The 22,166-nt window shown below is 52.4% G+C and overlaps 1 protein-coding gene across 2 annotated transcripts in view; it reads right to left on the bottom strand.

Moving 5' to 3' along the window:
• DNMT3A (DNA methyltransferase 3 alpha) overlaps positions 1-22,166 on the bottom strand; it is a 115,219-nt gene that overhangs the window by 84,354 nt on the left and 8,699 nt on the right. The window contains exons 1-2 of one of the 2 annotated variants that reach the window (XM_058426148.1): positions 4,790-10,631; positions 2,109-2,357 (exon numbers count right to left, since the gene is read on the bottom strand). In XM_058426148.1, the coding sequence (XP_058282131.1) occupies positions 2,109-2,171 (63 nt within the window). In that variant the 5' untranslated portion in view covers positions 2,172-2,357; positions 4,790-10,631. Of the gene's footprint in view, positions 1-2,108; positions 2,358-4,789; positions 10,632-22,166 lie in introns of those variants that run through there. The other variant, XM_032172415.2, reaches the window with a different exon arrangement.

Raw genomic sequence — 22,166 nt, forward strand, 5'->3', positions numbered from 1 at the left:
CCCCATTTTCCAGCTGAGCAAACACAAGCCCAGATGGCCTGAAGTCACATCTCCAGTAAGTGGCATACTCAGGACTAGGACCTGGGATTTCTGACTCCCGGTCCAGCATTGCTTCTCAATCCTGAACTATTATAATGCAGATCCTGACCTGGTGGCCTGGGGCTCCGCAGCCCAGAGCAGCAGCGTTGTGGGAGTACAGTCCAGTAACAGGAGGAGTTTGTCCCAGCTGTCCCCACCCTCCCCACCTGTGGGGAGCAGCTGACCAGTGACTGCCAGTGCATCGAAGGGGGGCTGCGTCAGCAACTGTCAGGACATCGGACCCGGAGTGGGGTGAGGCTCAGGGTCACCTTATCCGACAGAGAAAGCAAGCCAGGCCCAAGAAGGGGAGGGAGTCAGCCATGGCCACAGTTGCCACTCCAGAGCACAGGTGGCTGCAGGTGTCCCCAACTCTATGGCCAAAGGGCCTGGGTCTTCATGCTGCTTGAGTCCTGAGCGGGAGCAGCCTAGGGGCCCGCAGGTATCCAGGACTATCAGTTCTTTTCCCATGGATTCAGAAGGGAGGAGCCTGATCGGTCGTCCCGGGCGTCCTGCCCAGTGGGCCGCAGCGCGTGCTGGCTTTCTGGCCTGCTCTGCCTGACTGGGTGCACACACCCCCACGGCGCTCTACAGGGTGCTGGCCTGGGAAGGCAGGTCCCTGGGTGTCATGTGCACTCCTGGGATGTGTACATGTGTCCCTAGCAGGACCTATGCAGGTAGGGCTGTGGGAAGGGCTCGGACCTGGGAGACAGGAGAACAGGCTGTCATCTGGACCTGCCATTGCCCAGCGGGGCTCAGCTTCCTCATCTGTAAACTGGGGCCATCTGTCCCTGCCCCATTTGTCTCAAGAGTTGTCCCCAAGGACCAAATAGAACCATTGATGGAAAACTAGGAAACAGAAACACACTCTGAAGAATGAGTAAACCCAGGAAGGAGCTGAGCACACGAGAGGGAGGTCTCAGAGCTGACACCCTTCAGGTAGAGTGCTGGCTGCCTCTAGCCCCAGAGTGCCCAGGGCCCCCACAGCTGGTGCCAGGTGTCCACCTTTGTTCCAAAAGAACCAACTGCTGCCCCCATGAGCATGCCCGGCTACTCCCAGACACCACCAAGCATCACAACCCCCAGCGCTACTCAGGGGAAGGGGAGCAGGCAGGGGGAACTGTGGACAGAGACACAGCAGACAGACATGCCAGGAAGGCCTGTGGCCATCATAAGATCCCCTGGAGGGTGGCAGTGAGTTCACCATTCTATAGACAGAGGGCAACACAGTCCAGTGCTGGGGGTTAAGGGGTAGCTTTTCCTATCATGGGGACACGGCTTGGTAAGGTTCCCAAGGCAGCCTGTGGGGACCCATCAGTCTGATGTAATCTCCTCTGACTGATTCAGACACAACCTGGAGTTCAGCAGAAGGGTGGAGAGGCCACCCCCAACTAGATTCTGAAAACACGGAGGTCACCAGCTCTGTGGCCAAAAGCCATACCAAAGATCACCCAGCGACATTCACTTGGGAGTCTGGGGTGGGGGGCGGGGACAGGAAATCACCATCTCCAAAGTGTGCTGGCGCCACACTGAACCCAGCCTGTGCCTCCATCTGTGTGGGAGGGTGGGCCCCTGCGGCCTCGTGTCTACCGTGCCCCACCCCAGAACTTGTCTTTGGTCCCCTAGAAGCTACTGAACACCTTAAGGCAACAGAGACAGCTGAGAGAGAAAGTGATTCATGTGAAGGCCCATGGCTAGTAAGAGGCGGGTCCGAGAAGGAATCCAGGTTCTGGGACTCTCTGTGAGGCCGAACCCTCACAATGGCACAGACCTGGGCTTTGAGCCACTGTGTGAACGCCATGGTGGTTAAAAGCCTGGGTCCTGGAACCAAATGCCTGCTCCATCACCAGAATTGAACCTCTGCAAGCCTCCGTTTCCTCATCACCCAAACAGGGATGTGATGGTCCCACACCCTGTCGTGAGCACTGAGTGATGTGGTCATGCGCTCAGTATGAGGAGCCGGCTGTCATCACATAGGGACAGGGCTCTCTCTCTCCCAGGCCAGAGGGTCCCCAGCAGAGCCCGCTGCTCACCTTTCGGTCCTCCTCCCGCTCCGCAGCAGAGCTGCTGGTGTCCCCGGGGCCGCTGGAGGGCATGGCGGGCAGCTGGGCGCCGGGAGGCAGGCTGGGGCTGCGCGGGGCTGGGGGGCTGCTGGGCTTTGGGGAAGGAATTATCGTGGTCTTTGGAGGCGAGAGTTAAAACTTAAACATAGATCCCGGTGTTAAGCCCTCTGCAGAACGGTGCCTCTGTCAGCCTGTGGGTGGGGGCTTCGATGGCTCCACCTGTGGGGGAGAGAAGAGGATCAGTGAGGTGGAGCACCCCACCCTCCCTGGGTCAGGCCCTCAGCCCAGGGCCACACCTGGCCTGTAAGGCCTGGGGTCTTGCTCCTCCTCCTGGCCTCACCAGCACCCCAGAGAGCAGGGAAACCGAGGCAGGCTCCCCTCAGGGCCACCTCCTACCCCAGCAGCCTCTGAGAGCCTTGGAGTGGCAGCAGTCTCCCCTCCGTGTCGCTGCGGCCAATGGGTGCCACTTCTGGGACCTCCAGCTGCCTCTGCCTCCTCCCTTCTCTTCATTCACAGCCTCTCTCTCCTTTGAAAGCTTCCCGCATCCTCCCTCCCACCCCAACCAGCCCCTGGGAAATCCCAGCCTCCCCCAGAGGCCCCTAGCCCGGCTACGTTTTCCTTCTAATCTGTCCTCACCCCCACCCCCACACCTCCCGCCACGTGGAGGAAGTGAGCACAGTCACAGGATGTAGTGAAATGAATGTCACCTCACTTCAGGACCAGCGCCTGGGCCCGGAGAAAGCTGAGGTCTGAGCTCAGCCTGCAGGCCTGGTTGGCTCTGGCCTAGGAGGGAGAGGCCACGGCCACAGGCCACGGCCACACTGAGGCAGGAGTGAGGCTGCTCTCTCCCCCACCCCATGAACCAGCCTCATTTGCCTGCAGAGTTGGTGGGCTTGAGGGGTCCTCTGAACCCACACGGCTGAGTTTTAGGGGCTTTTCTTCCCTCTGCTCCAGGTGTAGGCCTCAAGCCAGAGAAATAACAAAGCCTGCAGCTCAGGCCACAGCTGGGGTGGGGGTGTTGCTGCCTCAGCCCCTCACTCAGAGACACACGAGAGCTCCCCTGCTCCCCACCCCTGGAGGAGGCGGCCGCCAAGCCCCTGCCTCGAGTGTGCCAGGGCCCAGGAGGGGATTGGCAGGCGAGGGAGAGCGGGAGGCAGGCTGGATCTGGGCCCACCCACACCCTTCCCCTTCCAGTTCCTGGTTCTGCTTCCCCAGCTCCCCCCTCCCTCCTGGGCTTCTCCTCCCATCCCCCTCCAGCCAGGGCTCCCTGGAAAACCAGGACCGGGAGAAAGCGCAGGCTTGGCTCTCCTACAGGCCCAGCCCCTTTCTCCAGGGGTGCATCGTTGCCTGGGAGTGGGTGCCCCAGCCCTGGCTCTGCCCCAGGGGGTAGTGGGAGGAAGGAGCTGGCAGGAGGAGCTTCTTAAGGCCAGGACAGGAAGAGTTCCATCAGGTCAACCCAGAAAGGCTGGAAGTGGGCCTGCCCCACAGCTGAGCCCTGAGGCAGCCCAGGTGCACTGCATCCATTCCCCATACCCCCAGGCACAGCGCAGTGCTGGGCTCAAGGAAGGTTTGCTGCCCGGGTCCCGAGAGGGTGGACGGCAGCGGAGAGCAGCTCCATGGGTTACATGCCACTCAGGGCCTGGCTTGTGCTCTGCATCTGGGCAGCTGCTGTGCTGTGCCCAGTTTACAGGTGACACTAAGATCAACAAGGCCAGGACCCGTCAGAGGCATGAACCCAGATCTCTCTGACGCTAAAGCTCTGAGGGATTGGGTTCACGTCCCCCAACACATACCACAGAAGCAACTCTGAAGATCCCAACAGAGAACTGGTCCAACCCAGAAGCACTCGGCTCCCACCCCTTAGCAGCCAGTGATTCCCTGTCAAGCCCCACTCCCCATTTGTTACCACAGACATCTCCAGCCACCTCAAAACCAAAACCTTCAAAAGGGTCAGAAGCTAAGAGGGACAGAGTCTGGTTGGAAAGAACGTTGAGCCTGAAGTCTGTAGGGGTGGGATCTACTCCTGACGGAGGCTTCCCCAGCCCTCAGTTTCCCCACCAGTGAAATGGGAGAGCAGGACCCCTTCTATTAATAGCTCTGACCGGCCAAGGAAGCTGTTGCGGCCCCACAGGCACAGTGGACACGCAAGGGGCTGACAAGGACAGGGCACCCCAAAAGGAGTCGGGGGAGACCCAGGCACAAAGGAAACGGGACGGGAGGGTTGTCTTGATGCTGCCCTAGGCTTAGGGACACCCAGAGGGCATCTGTGCCGCCACGGGTGCGGCGAGGTTCAGAGAAGCTCTGGAGAGGAAGGAAGCTGGAGGGAAAAGCAGAACTTCACAGGGCATTGGCCCCAAGGGCAGACATCCCAGACAGGAAAGGAAAGGAAGATTCTCTTCCTCCTCCCCTTCCTCCACCCAAGACTCTGACATCTGAGCTGCAGAAACTGTCCTCACAGAAAACGCAGCTGACCTGGGTCAACCCTTTCGTGTTGCTCAATGGACCAGCCCTTTCAGTAGCAGTCCCTCAAAATCATGTCCATCACCTAAAATCCTCCAGTATGTGTCTGGGCAGGCCATGTACTACACAACTCTAGGGGGCCCCAGTTGGTGGCCAAGGTCCCAGACCTTGACATAGCATTGCCCACCTACCCGTAGAGGCTTCATTCTTCCTTCAGGCAGCCCAGCCATGGGGAGTGGGCTCTCCTGGGCCCACAGTCCCAACACAGCAGCAGATGTTCACCACACCGGTCCTTCCACCGCACAGCCCTGGCTGCTTCCAATACCAAAGCGTTATCCCCACCTGGGCCAAGGGCTGCAGTGCAACCACCACCGCCACCAAAAAACCCTTGCCAAGAACCCTACCACCATGAAAAGCAGCTTTTATTCCCTCCTTTTAGAGTCCACAGTGACCATGAATAATGTTTGTAACAGCCACTTAAAAAATTTCAAGGAATCCCACCATGAAAACATCTTTGTATCACAGCTGATATGATCACCATCTCCACTGCTTCAACTATAAAACTGTTGTGGAAAAAGAATTGAAAGCTTTGAATATGCATACCAAGGCTCACTACCTTCTAAATTCAATGCAGTAGAAACATTTTTTGTTTGTTTGTTTAGAGCAGGTTCTTGCTCTGTCACCCAGGCTGGATGCAGTGGCAGTATCATAGCTCAATGCAGCCTCAAACTCCTGGGCTCAAGTGTAAGTGATCCTCCCGCCTCAGCCTCTGGAGTAGCTGGGACTACAGCCGTGTACCACCACACCTGGCTTTTCTTTTCTTTTCTTTTTTTTTTTTTTTTTTTTGTAGAAACAGGGTCTCCCTATGTTGCCCAGGCTGGTCTTGAACACATGGCTTCAAAGGATCCTCCCACTTCAGCCTCCCAAAGTGTTGGGATTCCAAGCATGAGCCACCACACCTGGCCAAAAGATTTTTTAAGACATAAAGTCACAAGATTAGGCTGAATAAGAGAAGGAATACCACCAACAAAATTGTGGAATCTGGAAAGCAGACTTGTGACAGCCAAATTTCAGACAGGCGTGTGAACGCTGATATATAACACAGTCTTCAACAGATGCTTATATGATAGCACCAGGTACTCTGGCACTAGGGCTGAAGAGGATGCGTGTGTGAGAAACGAGAGGCTGAGTAAGAGTAGTGAATTCCTAGACCCTCCTCTACAAGTTTGAAGGTTCATCTGTAGTCACTGGAAGGCATAAAATAGGGGGTCTTTGCACAGAGTCACTTGGCACAGCTGAAAACAAAGATGATATATCAAACCAAGGAAAGGAAGGTTATTTATTTATTTATTTTTTGAGATGGGAGTTTCACTCTTGTTGCCCAGGCTGGAGTGCAATGCCGTGATCTCGGCTCACCGCAACCTCCACCTCCCGGGTTCAAGCGATTCTCCTGCCTCAGCCTCCCAAGTAGCTGGGATTACAGGCATGCACCACCAAGCCCGGCTAATTTTGTACTTTTAGTAGAGATGGGGTTTCTCCATGTTGGTCAGGCTGGTCTCGAACTCCCAACCTCAGGTGATCTGCCCACCTCAGCCTCCTAAAGTGCTGGGATTACAGGCATGCGCCACAGCACCGGCCAGGAAGGTTATTTTAAATGCTGATGTCCAGTCTCTCAGGCTATTCCCCCACTGGGCTCTAAGAATACTGGCAGCCAGACAACCCTTTCCTTCTCTGGAGAATCGAATGAGAATCTAAGAGGAAAGGTTTAAGGATGCCAATACCAACATCAGTACCAAAATGGGGTCAAAATGGCTTATTCAGGTCAGCCTACGTAGACCCGAAAATCAACAAGCCCACTATCATTCTCAGAGCTTCCGATCAGTTGGGTTTTTTTGTTTGTTTGTTTGTTTGTTTGTTTTTGTTTTCCGAGATGGAGTGTTTCTCTGTTGCCCAGGCTGGAGTGAAGTGGCATGGTCTCCACTCACTGCAACCTCCGCCTCCTGGGTTCAAGTGATTCTCATTTCTCAGCCTCCAGAGTAGCTGGGACCACAGGCGCCTGTCACCACTCCCGGCTAATTTTCGTATTTTTATTAGAGACAGGTTTCGCCATGTTGGCCAGGCTGGTCTTGAACTCCTGACCTCAAGTGATCCACCCACCCTGGCCTCCCAAAGTGCTGGAATTACAAGCGTGAGCCACCGTGCCCAGACAAAATTCTTAAAGAATAAACCAAATCTTAATCTTCCAATTAGAATTATTTTCAGCCAAATTATCATTTAAGTGTGAGAGTAAAATAAAGACATTTTCTTTTTTTTTTTTTGAGACGGAGTCTCGCTCCGTCACCCAGGCTGGAGTGCAGTGGCACCATCTCGGCTCACTGCAAGCTCCACCTCCCGGGTTCACGCCATTCTCCTGCCTCAGCCTCTCCGAGTAGCTGGGACTACAGGCGCCCGCCACCACGCCCGGCTAATTTTTTTGTATTTTTAGTAGAGACGGGGTTTCACCATGGTCTCGATCTCCTGACCTCGTGATCTGCCTGCCTAGGCCTCCCAAAGTGCTGGGATTACAAGCGTGAGCCACCGCGCCTGGACTAGACATTTTCTTTTTTTCTTTTTCTCTTTTTTTTTTTTTTTTTTTTTGAGATGGAGTCTCGCTCTGTCGCCCAGGCTGGAGTGCAGTGGTGCAATCTCGGCTCACTGCAAGCTCTGCCTCAGGGGTTCATGCCATTCTCCTGCCTCAGCCTCCTAAGTAGCTGGGACTACAGGCGCCCGCCACAATGCCTGGCTAATTTTTTCTATTTTTAGTAGAGACAGGGTTTCACCGTGTTAGCCAGGATGGTCTCAATCTCCTGACCTTGTGATCTGCCTGCCTCGGCCTCCCAAAGTGCTGGGATTACAGGTGTGAGCCACCACGCCTGGCCCTTTTCTTTTCTTTTCTTTTTTTGAGACGGAGTCTCGCTCTGTCACCCAGGCTGGAGTACAGTGGTGGGATCTTGGCTCACTGCAAGCTCCGCCTCCCAGGTTCATGCCATTGTCCTGCCTCAGCCTCCCAAGTAGCTGGGACCACAAGTGCCCACCACCACACCTGGCTAATTTTTTGTATTTCTAGTAGAGACGGGGTTTCACCATGTTAGCCAGGATGGTCTTGAGCTCCCGACCTCGTGATCCGCCCGCCTCAGCCTGCCAAAGTGCTGGGATTACAGGCGTGAGCCACCGCGCCCGGGGTCTTTTTTTTTTTTTTTTCTTAAATAGAGATGGGGTCTCACTATGCTGCCCAGGCTGATCTTGAACTCCTGGGCTCAAGTGATCCTCCTACCTCAGCATCCCAAAGTGCTGGGATTACAGGCGTGAGCCACCACGCTGGGCCCTAGTAAAGACATTTTCAGACATATGAGGCCTCACGCCCCTTTCCCAGGAACGACAGGAAGATGTCCTCTAATACGCATAAGATCCAGCACAGGAGAGATGGGAAGGGAGGCTCCAGGATGAAGGGGAAAAGAGGCCACACGCCAGTCACCCGGCATAAGCCAGAGAGGGCCAGCCTTCCCGCTGAGACTGGGGAACCAGTGCCGTCATCACCATGTCCTCTGCTGTCGAACTGTCTTTTTACCTGACAAAACTACACAGGTATCGCTCGTGGCCATACTCTGCTATCTAAACCCAGGAACTCAATAGATTTTTTCTTTCTTTTTTTTTTTTTTTTGAGATAGACCCTTGCTCTCTGGCCCAGGCTGGAGTGCAGTGGCACAATCTCGGCTCACGACAACCTCTGCCTTGTGGGTTCAAGCAATTCTCTTGCCTCAGCCTCATGAGTAGCTGGGATTACAGGCACCCACCGCCATGCCCGGCTAATTTTTGCACTTTTAGTACAGACGGGATTTTGCAATGTTGGCCAGGCTGGTCTCAAACTCCTAACCTCAGGTGATCCACCCGCCTTGGCCTCCCAAAGTCCTGGGATTAGAGGCGTGAGCCACTGTGCCCAGCCATGAATGGATTTTGATATGGACAGATGTGTGTCCTGGAAGATGTGCTCTAATGAGGGGAGTGAGCCAAACGAGAGGAGAACACGAAAGCCAGAAAACAGAGATTCCAACCGGAAAGTAATGGGAATTCCAAAGATGACCACAAAAGGAAGTCACAGAACATCAGCTACAATGTGCCTAGAAAGCAACTAGCCCAGAGTGAAAGAGGACAGATAACTTAAAAAATGGAACTGAAACATCTTTTACCTGCTGTGACTGCCCGTGTGGAAAGCAATACTGATGGCTATTGGAAAGTGTGGTAGGCCCACCACAAAGAAGTGATAAATGCTGGAGGTGATGGATATACCAACTACCCTGTTTTGATCATTACACAATGTATGCATGTATTGAAACATCACATTGTACCCCATAGATATGCACAATTATTATGTATCAGTTAAAAAGAAAAAAAGAAAAAGAAGACCTAAGGTAACAGTATTGTTACAGAAAAATAAAATTATATTAGAAGTTGTGGTAGGAATTAGCAACAGGTACAAAAAAATAAGGCAGATGAGAAACAAGGTAATTAACTTCAGGGAAAAAAATGAAAAGAAACTATTATAGTGCACCACAAGGCTCAGCTGTGAATAATATTTTTATCGAAATAATAAACACTGTATGTAGGTTTAACAAATATATGTGTGTGTATATATATGTATATATGCATGTATGTACACACAAATTACTTTTGTATGTACCACAAAATTAATGCCTTAAAACAACACATTATCTAGCAATTCTGCAAGTCAGTAGTAAAAAAAAAAAAAAAGATTCTCCTTACTAGGCTAAACTCAAGATGCTGGCAGGGCTGCATTCTTTTCTGGAAGCTCTAAGGAGAATCCATTTCCTTGACATTTTCAACATCTAGAGGCTGCCCTCATTCCTTGCCACATGGTCCCCTTCCAACTCCAAAGCCAGCGATGGCCAGTCTTTTTCCCATCACAGTACTCTCTGCCTCATCAACATCTCCTGCTCTGACTACTCTTCTGCTTCCATCTTTCACTTCTAATGACCCTTCTGATTACATTGGGCCCACCCAGATAATCCAGGATAATCCCCTCATCTCTAGGTCATTAATTTAATCACATCTGCAAAGTCCCTTTTGCCATGTAAGGTGACATATTCACAGGTCCGGGGGATTAGGACCTGGCCATCTTAGGGGGGCCATTATTCTGGCTACCAAATGCACAAAACATTTTTGAGGCTGGACATGATGGCTCATGCCTGTCATCCCAGCACTCTGAGAGGCCAAGACAGGAGAATCACTTGGGAGCAGTCTGATGACACAGGGAGATCCTGTCTCTGCAGAAATTTAGAAAATTAGCAGGGTGTGGTGGCACATGCCTGTCATCCCAGCTACTCGAGAGGCTGATGTGGGAGGATCGCTTGAGCACAGGAGGTCGAGGCTGCAGGGAGCTGTGATTGTGCCACCACACTCCAGCCCGGGCAAAGATCGAGATCCTGTCTCCAAACAACCAGCGACAACAAACAATTTTTTGAAAAAATATAAGAAGAGTATTGTCAATATTTAAGGAGGATAGTGAAGAGTAGAAAGGTTGGGCATGTGAGAGGATCTACTAAATAGGAAATCAATGGAAAATGTCTAAATAGATGAATCAAAAATATGCACTTTACTCAGAAATATGAGATGAAAATTGCTGGAAGAAACAGCCAAGAGAATCGAAAGCGGTTGCCTCTGAGAAGAGGATAAGGGTAGGAGTAGGCAAGGAATCACTGCATTTTGTTAGGAGGTTTTAGTACTATTCGACTTCTTAAATTATATGCATATACTACTGTGAGTAAATAAAAATGAATTTTTAAACAGAGAGAGTGGGGATGGGAGAAAGGGCTTATATCCCAACTGCAGCCATCGGTTGCGTTTGGCCTCCATTTCCTCCTCTATAAATAAGAGTGTAGCTGAGGCCTTTCCACCTCTGTTGTTCTATGAAATCATCACGTCCCACAGAATAACCATCATCAGCTCCTCACACCCACACAGAGTTCCATCACCAGCTACAACACTGGTACCTCCCTCTCCACCCCCCACCCTCACGAAATGTTTAATCCTCCAAACACATCATTCCCACTGCGTCCAGCCCATGGGCAGTGCAAGTCAGTGCTGCCTGCATCTGTAACCACAACCCCCGCTCACTCAGCCCCTTCTCAGACCAAAGAGCTACATCTCCACCATCTCCTGAAGCCTCAGGACTGCTCCCCTGCAGTGTCCCCACTGCCATCTCCACTTTCTCACCAACCCCAGCCTCATCAGCACCCCTGAGATGACCACCCAAGCCTCCTCTCCATCTTCAGATTGAGAGACTGCTGGCCCCCCTGCCACCCCACAGTCTCTCCTCAACAAGGGCTTGCACATAATTATCCTCTTCCAAAACCAAAACTGTCATGGCCCACAAACCTAAATCCTCACTCCACCAAACACGATCCCAATATTCTCACCCCAAGGGCCCCTTCTTCTCCGTCTCAAGTTCTCTGTCTGAATGGCTGAAAAATATCTGACCATTTCTGTAGCAGGTCCTTCTCCCTCCCTCTGCTTGCATTCTCCTTTTCCTCTAGTGGACTCTGGTTGTTCTGCTCTACCTAGATGCCTTCCCCTCCTTCCCGGTGGGAAACACTTGTCAAAGGGTTTTGGTTGTGCCTGTGCTGACCTCAACCCTCACCCCAGGCAAGGAGTGAGCATGTGACCAGGCAGAGCCAATCAGAGGCCTCCCTGGAACCTTTTTATTGACGCGATGGAAGGATGCTAACATGGTCGATGTGAGTCAGGGGTTGCCAGCTGCTGTCTTCCCGCCATGTGGGTGAGCCTGCCTGAGAACGAAGAGCTCAGAGATGAAGACAGAGGGATAAAAGCATTGTAGTCACTGTCTGGGCCCCTGGTCTTGCTGTTCCTGGAGGCAGGGACATCTCTGAACTTCTGGGGACTGTGAGCTTTCACTACTTTGGTATGAGTCTACGACTTGTGGCAGACACCCTCCTGACCTAAGGGCTAATCTCAGTCCCCTCCAGGGCTCCCTGGGAGGCCAACTGCGGGGCTTCCAACACTGGCCTTATTTCTTACCAGCTGTGTGGCCTGAGGCGAAACTGTGCCTCAGTTTTCTCAGCTGTAGAGTGGGGGAAAGAACTCTCCACCTCACAGCGCTGCTGTGAAAATTAAAATGGAATGCCCTAAAAATGCTTCCAAGAGCGCCTGGCACAGAGAAAGTACTCAATAAATCTTAACAATGATTACTCTCAGATTCAACCAGCCCGCAGATTTCTCTCCTTTCTTGAAATCCCTGGAGTTCCTCTAAGTGGCCTTCGCTCAGGCAGGAGCTTGTACTTAAGCTCCTCCGACATGCCAGGCCCCGTGAGCAGAGCTTTACAATGTCAACATCTCATTAATCCTCACACCTCACCCCAACCCTTTGAAGTGGGTACTATTTTTATCCCCATTTTCCAGATGAGAATAATGAGGTATGGAGAGATTAATAAAACTGCCCAAGGTCACACAGTGGGTAAGGGGTGGGGCCAGACACAGTCCAGGTCCATCCCACTCAGAAGCTCACAGCTCTCCACTCCCTCTCACAATCAGCATGTGACTGCTGCAGATCTATATTAACTTTCGGCACAGACTGGCCAGAAAACAAAGTTTCCAGTCAGTCTCTCTCTCCTGGTCAGGCTTGTCTGCAGTGGGAGCAGGGAAGGAGGGCACTGAAGCCTTCTAATCACAGTATTCAATGCCCTGCCCAATGCAGTGGTCATTCACTCATTCATTCATGCAGCTATTTCCTGAGCACCTACCATGTGCCAGGCACTGTGCTAAGGAACATGCACTGTCCTCAATCCTCAAAACAATCCTGTGAAGCAGGTCCTATTGTTATAGAAGACATGGAGGCTTAAAGAGGTTTAGTACCTCTCTAGGGTAGCACAGCTAGAAAGCCTCAGGGCAGGATTATGAATCCAGGTCCATGTAACTCAGAACCCTTTGCAAATGTGGCAGTTCTTGGTCATGAATGAGCACGCTAAACACAGATCTCAGAGCCAGCGCCATGATCAATATTTGTGCCTCTGGGGTGACCCTGGCCCACAGATAACAGTCCCATGGCTAAATTTCCTATTTGAGCTTAGGAGGAGGTGCAAATGAGTCCTGTGGGTGACAGAAGGCAGCAGAGTATCTTGTGCCCCACCCCCTGCCCAATCATCTGCTAGGGTGGGGGTCAGCTGGGGGCCAGGAGAAAGTGGAGGAGACCTCCTAGACGGAGATGTCTATCTGTCGACTCTTCCCCCTCCTGTCACAACCTCTCTTGGTCATAAGTCTGGGGATGGATAAGGAGGAGGGAGAGGGAGGGGGTCTTGGTGCCATTTTCCAGTGAGATAGCCATCACCATTCCATCACCCTGACTTTCAGAAACATTACTTGCACCCAAACCACCAGCTGTCCATAGAATACCAAAAGCCACTGGTGACAGGCCAGTAGTCCTGCCCTCTGCAAAGCCCATTTATCTGGCTCTAGAGTCACAATAAGATGGCTTGTGGCTCTCACACCACTCTCGAGGCCACAGCACCACCAGCACTGGCACCACTAGCGCTGGCACCACCAGCAGGAACACTTATGATCACACCAAACCTGCTGCCACTACGGCGGCCACACGGGAGTCTGAGTCAGACTCCTTTGCTCACACTAATGGTTGCCATGACACAGCCCCAAAAGTGAGCGGGGGGGAGATTTATACCTAAAATAGACGCCGTTAAGGAGCTGAAGTTGTTCTCAGGAGCCAAAATGAGCCAACACAGACTTCCGTAAGGCAGCACCGATTTCCAAGTGCTGCAAGCCAGGAGAAGCCCTGTCTAGCGGTCACACGTGCTGTGGGTCAGATGGGCTTCCCACGGCCTGGGAGTCAGGGGCACAGGGTGGCCAGGCTGAGAGTCCATGTGAGAATCAGACACATGGTCCTGGACGGGGTCTGGCAGCAACCAGCATGGGTCTGATTTTATCATCCCCAGCGGAAGCGGCCCACGGTCATCTGCACGTTTCTCTACTTTTCCAACTTTCTCTACAGAATGGTCCACAGCTGCCAGCTCCAGAGCCTCTATTACTTAGCCCCCTAAGCGTGGCCCTGTTCCCCCATCCCACAACTCTGAAACCCTCTGGGGATGCTGACTGCCTTCGTCCTCAGGAGAGAGTGCTCCCACCAGGCACATATCATAATGCTTTCCCTGGGAGAGAAGACACCCACACCCACTTGGCTTTCTTGAACTCCTTCTGCCACTGAACTGACAGTGGAAAAAAGGAGTTATGCCACTGTCTGGAGTGATTGATCCTAGTTACCAAGGAGAAAACTGGATTGCTGATCAGCCACAGAGCCAAGCAAGACCATGTCTGGAACCCAGCGAATTCTCTCAGGCACCTCTTAAGAACGTCCATGCCCAAAGGAAAGCTGAATGGAAAGTTATGGTAACAACAACAACAAAAGCGGGATAACTAAGGATTCAGGTCCTCTGGGAATGAGGGTTTGGGCTACTCCACCAAGTAAAAGAAGCATGACCTGCTAAGGCTCTGGCTGAGTGTGGAGGAAACACAGAATGGGATAAGAAGACAAGGAAGCCAGGTAGCAAGTGTAGCCTTGTGAACAAATGCAGAAACCAGGCCTCTAGTGGTTTTGCACATTTTCTATTAACTTGATATATATGTGTGTGTGTGTGTGTGTGTGTGTGTTTGCAATATGGTAACCATTTTCTTTTTTTTTTTCTCCTTCCCATTGTTTTCTATACAAGTTGTTGACAGTTAGCTTTATAATGTAGTCTTTCGGTAACAGAATATTCAGTGGGACGGTGACTGACTTTGAGAAGTTATTGTAGCCAGGGATTGGTAGAATGATGGTTGGGGCTCTCTGGGCAAAAGGGTGAGAATTTCATAAGAAGGATAACTGTCTTGATAGGTAGACATCTAGTTGTTTGTTTTTGTATGGGAGTTCAGATGTTGTAAAAAGGTGCAAATGGTAGCTGTGTAGCCAAAGGGGTAAACTGTGCCAGTTATCAATTTATTCACCCATCATTGCCTGTGCTGTGAAGATGGAGCTGGGCCCTTTAACTACTTTTCCTTTGTCAGCTGGCACAACTGCGGAGGGCACTGAAGAGGCATTGAAGGAGGAGGTGGGTTTCCTTTCTAGACCCAGTGTGCTCTTGTTGGATTCCTGCATTGTATACTTCTCTAGCAGCCAGATCTTGCTGCATGGGTGCTTTCCAGCATCAGGGTCTTGCCAGATATGAAGCTTCCCAGCACCCAGCTCCTGTGCTGTTGCAGCTTCTCCAGCATGCAGCTTTCCAGCATCCAGCTCCTGCAGGAGTGCCAGGCTTTTGCAATGCAGACAGCTTCTCCAGCACCTGGCTCCAGCAACACATGTCAGTCAGGAGTACCCAACAGCCAGGAGCTTCACCCAGCACTCCTCTGGGAAAACTTAGCAGCGGTGTGCTTCCAGCAAGATACCTCCCACAAACAACTTTCCTTGGGACCCAAAAAGATGGATTTCCAATAAATTCCAGAGGGTGGATTTCCAGCAAGTTCTGCCAACATGGCATTACAGAGACGTTGCCATCCAGGGAGCCATGGCCACACCCTCTCCCTCAAGGTGTGGATCTCAACCCTGCAGGGCCTCTTCCTTGGGCACTCTGTGGCAACCCTAGAGGTAGGGGCTGTTCTCATATCTATTATTTTTGTATTCTTTGGAGTTATTTTTACTTCTCAGTAGCCAATTCCTCATTATTCCAATCCAATTAGAGTTAATAATTCCTTATGTGAAACTTTCCTTGTTCCAATCACCATGTGGTTTCTGTCTTCTGAATGGACCCTGACTGATACAGTCACCCGTGGCCCCAAAGGGCCTTTTTCCATCCTCATGGCCCTTGAGTTCAATTCAACATCCTGGCCAGCTAATCACTCCCTGCTTCAAGCACTCACTCAACAGCCATTTCTTGAGTGCCATTGTGGAGCCGGGCCCTGGAGTGAAAGGAGACCCCTGCTTCTGGAGCTCACCAGCAACTGCCTTCTGTGTGTTCTCTCCCAGCCATGACTCCATCTGGCTCCTTGCTCCTGGGTCGCCAGCCTCAGATTCTGCAGCTCTGTCTCTGGGGCTGGCCGGGAGTCTTGATCCCACTTCTGCATGGTGGGTGCTCCTCAAAGGTCATGTTCTACTTTCAGCTTTTCTCTAAATGCTCTTCCTCTAAGACACCTGGGCATAAGTTAACATAGGCCTCCTACTGCAAGGGGCTCCAGCTCTATTTATTTTCATCCCAACTGGATGACTTGCAGTCACCTAAAATCCTACTCTTCCAGAATATGCTTCTTTCAGAGCCGGCTCTATTTTCTGGTTTTTCCCTCTATGTGGAAGTAACACTCCCCTCCCTTCAGCTGCCTAGGCCCCAAACCCTGGAGAAAACTCAGGTCCCACCTTTCCCCTGGGTCCTCACATCCAGTAGGTACCTGGTCCTTGGGCTTCTCTCATCACCCTATTCCCTCCAGGCCCTTTGTACCTCTTGTGTCTGTGGCACAATAACCTGGTAGATGCCCTGTAGCAAGTCCACCTGCCTCTGGCGTCTCTACCTCCCACCCACCCTCTCAGCAAAGATTGCCCACACATGGCTCCCTCTGTGAAAACCTATGATGCCTAATGAAAATTTTAAAAAATTGATTGTGAATGTACTAAAACCATCAAACTGTACACTTATATGGGTGAATTGTATGGAATGTGAATTATATCTTAAAGCTATTATTTAAAAAAATCTGGTGATGCCAAAGATTTGCACACATGGTAAAATATACGCTCTGGCCTGGTCTCACCAGGGCTGGCTACAATGCAGCCTCCGCCCACTGCTCTGGCTGTGCCCCCACCTCTCCCAGCTGCATCATTCCAGGCCCGGCTGCTGTCCCGGAATGACACCCCTGGCTCCCACCCTCTCCTACAGGGCCCACTCAGCTCCTCTCTCCCAGTCCTTCAACCCAACATCTCTCCTCCCCCACACACTGTCCCCTTCTCCTCGACCACCCACCCAGGGGTCATTGAGTGTTCCATGCATATATAGATGTGTCTGATTTCTCAAAGAGACGAAGTCAGAGTTCATGCCTTGCATCTTGCTGCCCATCCCCGCCGCCCACAGCTTGTGCCCCGCAACCCCGTTCCGGGTGACCCTGGAGGCAGAGAGGACTGTGTGAAGTCACTCCCAGGCAGCTGCAACATCCCCAGCACAGTGCTGCGGTGCCTAGAGCGACCCCCCACAATCCCCATTCTAGGGGTCGCTTGGTAGAGCCCCCAAGGCACTGCGTCAGTGGAAGGGCTGTTTGCAGGAGCTCCGAGGGCAGAACATACACCTGCTGTGGGTCTGCGGGCTCACCTGCCCCAGATCCCCAAGGTGAAGGGGGTGGTGAGGGCCTAGGCTATCAGTGAACCACAGGAATCGGGGGGCTGAGTCCTTGTCTGGCCTGTGACCACCCTCTCCCCACACCGCCCATGGCCATGCTCCCCCAACCCCACTTCCCAGACCAGCTCCCTCTTGGGTCAAAACCAGGAGGTCCCCCAAAGGGTCTTCAGGGCTTGGGAGCGGCTGTTGGAGCTCATCCCCCACCCACTTCACCAGGAAGGGAGCTCGCTGCTCTCAGACTTCCCACAGGGCCGACTTTCTCCTCATCATCTGTCCCAACAAAAAACCATTTGTGGAGGGGGCTGAGGGAGGGAGAAGAGCCCAGGGTTCCGAGCAGCACATCTCAGAACCATGGGCCCTGCATCCAGCAGTCCCCGCCTCAAACCCTGGCTCTGTCACTCAGAGATTCGGGCCTCAGTTTCCCAAGTTGTAAAGCGGGGTGAGAAACATTCCCTATTTCATAAGTCTATTTTAAGATAGGAGGGAATCTGAGTCGAGTGTTTAACATAGGGCCTGGCACGTGGCAGGCACTCAATAAATGTTCATTTAAAAATTATTATGTGCTTGATCAGAAAGAAAGGCAAGCCATATGTTCTTAGGAAACCTAGACTCTGGCTTCAGACCACACCTCGGAGTGGTTTGTGCTCACTCCTAGGAACGGCTGCTGTGCCAGGGTCCCCCTCCCAGCTAATGCCCCTAAGTCTCCAGCCCAGGCCCCGTGTCACTAGAATGGGGAACGTATTACCAGAGAATTTCGACCTGCCACTGTGGCCTCAGGAGTCTCTCACAGTCAGGCAGACCACACACACACACACACACACACACACACACACACACACACGGACAGACACACAGATACAAACACACAGACATAGATGCACACACAGAGATACACCTAGACAAATGCTGCACACGCTGGGGCACCTGGAGCTGGAGGATCCTGGGCGGGCCTTCGACACAGGCACACGCGTTGCACATTTCACCTACTGTATCGGCCAAAGAGGCATTTGGAAACCAGCTTGGGAACTTCATAACCATTCATAACATTGTTCTGAGAGAAAACACAAAACATTGCCCTATAAACAAACATTTGCAATAGAATTCCTCCAAAAGCTTGGAAATGCCTGTACTAGAAAACTAACAGAGCAAGAAGAGAAAAACCACATAAACTTGGTTTGCCTCTGCAAAATTAATACCAATTACAAAAACATTTATGTGAACTGCTTACCATTTACACCTAATTACCATGCAGCACAATTATGCATATCATTAAGGGTATGCCAGATTAATTATGCTGTACATTTCATTTGATTACACCGCCACACCCTGAGTTCATGTATACCCCACTTCCAGGGGGCCAGTCCTGCAGCATGGCTGCTTGCACAGGTCTGCACAAACCAGAGAAACGTGGGTTTCCACACTCAGATGGACCGCAGTCCCCGCCCCACCCTCAGCCAGGGACAGCCCGACTCCTGCCCGGCCTTCTTGGCAACATCAACAAGAGCCCCGCTGCGAAGCCATCTTCCCACCAGATCCTCCAGAATGCGAAGATGCTTCAAAGGTCTCCCCAGGGGTGTGGCTGCATGTCACAAGGCCACCATAAAGCCCAAGGGCCGTCATGTATGGCCCTCACAGAGGAAGCGGCCCTCTCTGCCATCTCCTGAGGTCTGGCTCTGAAAGGGCAGCCTGGCCCATGTCCAGGCCAAGTCCTTCCCAAGCTCATCTCCCAGACCCACCAGGGCTCTGTGCCCCATCCCCTGGCACACTGAGCCAGCTACAGGGCAAGGTCCCAGCTGTGGTCCCACTGGGTCCTGCAACCTCTCCCCTGTCCCCCATGCCCTCTGCTCTCCTGGACAGCTCTGCACAGACCCTCCCTCCCCTTATTAAAAAGAGAACAGGAACTGACCCCCAATAACTCCCATTTAGCTCAGTAGATGCTCTTCAAATACACTGGGTGAACCAGGTTTGCAGGGAATAATTGGGAAAAAGAGAGTCAACAGAACATGATGAATGGACCTTCCTAGGAAGGGGGAACTCAAAACTGATGGAGGGGACAGGAGGAAACAGGCTTCTTGGGAGGCAAAGAACCAGAGGAAGTGCAGAAGCGAGGGAGGGAAGGAAAAAACATCCAGGTTTAGTCCAAGAAGCAATGCTCAAAACAAACAACACCAGCCTGTAAAGTTATGTCCATTTTACAGATGGTAAAACTGAGCCTAAGAAAGGTTGAGTGATCTTCCAATGACACGCAGCAAGGAGGTGGCAGGGGTGAGGTGAAACCACCATCTGGCCAGTCCCCAGCCTGGTGGCCCCAGCACGATGCCACACTGCTCCTGGCCTCTATCTAAATTCAATGATGCTGACATGGCTCACGTCATTTTTCAAGAAATTCTTTGGAAATAGCCTTCCACATTATCCTTCACATAACACACATAAGCCTCCTTTCTATTTTAGAGGAACAGTTTTTGCTTCTTTTCTGTTTGCTTTCCAAAAATGCTGTCCCCAGCTTGTCCCTGTCTCTCTCCGCAGACCTGCCTCTGAATGGAGAGTGATGGGAAGGCTGGACAGCTTGACATCAACTTCCAGCCCACCCAAAGATTCTCGGAGGGTGATGAGACTCGCCACAGGTCCTGGGTGGAGGGCCGGGGTCTAGGCCTTGCAGCTCATCTTTTGGGGAAATCACTGTGAAGCAGAGGCGCTAACTCATCAGCATTCCCAATGCATGGGTGAGAGCACCTTCCTCAAAATCTTCCTTCAAAAATCTGCAGGGGTCCTACCAGTTACAGACCGAAATGCACCTGCCTTTCTCATCCATCGCACAAGGCACCCCGCCTCCAGGCCTTATGACTCAGGCTCCAGCCTCCTTCTGCAAGCCTGGCCTGGCTCAGGCTCTCCCTGGGGAAATCCCACCCACCCTCAAGCCCCAGCTCCAACCCAGCTCCATGTGGGAGGCACCTCCTGCTCTCTCCGACTCCCCCCAACCCATGCCCCCTCCATGAAGGGCATCCCCACCCACACAGTTGGCTGAGCTAGAAACCAGACAGCCACCCCAACTCCCCTCATTCCTTTTATCCCAACTGTTCCTACTGATTGCACTTCCTAAATGTCACACCACGCACACCCTGTCCAGGCCCACATTGCTGCCCTGGACTTCGGTGCCAGCCTTCCACCTGGGCTCCCTGCCCCTAAACCCTATTGCCCGAGCTCTCCTCCTCGATGCCCTAGAATGATCCTTCTCAAATATAAATCCCAAGCCCGACGTCCATTCACAACATCCCGCCTTCCATGGTCCCCCGGCTCAGGCCCCTGGCTTCGTATCCCATCATTCCCTACACTGCAGCCACATGGGGCCAAAAAGTGCCATCGTCCACCTAGCTAACTGCTCCCTCCGCTTCGAGACTCAGCTCAAGCGTCACCTCCTTTAGAAAGCCCTTCCAGATCTTCTCTCCCCCTGAATCCAACTTCCTTCTCTGAGCCCTGGTAATGCCTGGACATGGCATGCCAGGGGTCCTTCCGCCCTGCCACACCCCCACCTAAGCTGCAGGGTCCTTGAGATGACTGTGACCCCTTTCATCCACGCAGCCTGTGTCTGGCACACAGTAGGTCTCTCTTAGATGAATGGATGAACATCATTGGTGGATCTGAGGCAGGGACCTCTGGAGAGAAAACTCCAGTGCTGCCAGGCCTGCCAACTCGGGGGCCAGCATCTCACCATGCCATGCCCTGGCTCCCTCTGATTCCAGGCTGCTGGCAGAGTGTTGACAGAAGAAAACGCAGAGGTGACTGACTGCCCAGCCCCACTGGGCTTCCCAGCTGAGCTTCCAGTACCAGGCAGGGCCCTCAGGCCACCACCAGTTGGGCTGGGAACCACCAGCCTGTGCGTGGATGGCAACAAGCACCACATTGTTGCTGGTAATAAAACCATTAGGAGCCCCTGCTTCGTGCCAGCTGCCAGGCCGGGCTGTGGTCTAGACCCTCCCATGCCTCCAGGCCATGGGGAAGAGCCAGAACCCAGCAGAGGCCACTCTCTGCTTAGCTCCAAAGAGACCAGTGGGCAGGGAGGGAAAGAGGGCCCAGGCCTTGAGCAGGCAACTGGGTCCCCACGTGGACAGGGGACTCTGAAGAGATCAAAAAAGGTACAGGCAAATCCTGGCTTCACAGGAAGAAGTGGAGGTGCAGAAAGGCTAAGAGAAAAAGAGACAACTTATTGGCAGCTGGAAAAAGGGACCTGGGTCAGATAACAGAAGCTAAGGAGGACAGAGACATCTTTCTTTGTCCCTGCCATTCCCCTGCGGCCCCTGACTCCCAGCCCAGAGTCCACCATGGGCTTGGGGGTCATTCTCAACTTGATTACCTCTTCCCCTCACCGTGAGGGGCCACGGGGAGGACAGGCAACACTTGCAGGTCTTTTTTTTTTTTTTTTCTTTTGAGACGAAGTCTTACTCTGTCACCCAGGCTGGAGTGCAGTGGTGCGATCTCGGCTCACTGCAACCTCCACCTCCCGGGTTCAAGTGATTCTCCTGCCTCAGCCTCCGGAGTGGCTGGGATTACAGGCATGCACCATCACACCCGGCTAATTTTTGTATTTTTAGTAGAGAGGTGGTTTCACCATGTTGGCCAGGTTGGTCTCAAACTCCTCACCTCAGGTGATCCGCCCGCCTCGGCCTCCCAAAGCACTGGGATTACAGGCGTGAGCCACTGCACCTGGCCACTTGCAGGGTCTTACAGAGCAGCAGGGCTTTGTGGGGGTCACCCTAACCAGGCAGCCCTGGAACAACCCCCATGTAAAGAAAAGCAACTCATGCCTCCTGATCACCTTCTCTGTGCCAGGCATAGTGCTAGCTGTTTCATAAAATATTGCATGTCATTCAGGCAACCCCTGTAAGATGAGGCTGCTATTCTTATCCCCGATTTACAGATGAAAAACATGCAGCTCCAGGTGGTTTGGGGCCAGCAGCAACTGAGCACGAATGGGGCTGAGACAGTCCTCTAGGTTGGCCTGACTCCCGAGTGCGTTTCTTGCCCTGCACATCTGTCCCCTACCAGCCTTGGATTAAACGGCTGGTTTGTAAAGGGGCCAGTTCTGTGGTCGCCTCCAAGTCATAGGTCCTTTTATGTCTGTTCCTGCCTTATTCCAGGGGCA

This window comes from Hylobates moloch, unplaced genomic scaffold (assembly GCF_009828535.3).
Source record: "Hylobates moloch isolate HMO894 unplaced genomic scaffold, HMol_V3 SCAFFOLD_13, whole genome shotgun sequence".
NCBI classification, from domain to species: Eukaryota; Metazoa; Chordata; class Mammalia; order Primates; family Hylobatidae; genus Hylobates; species Hylobates moloch.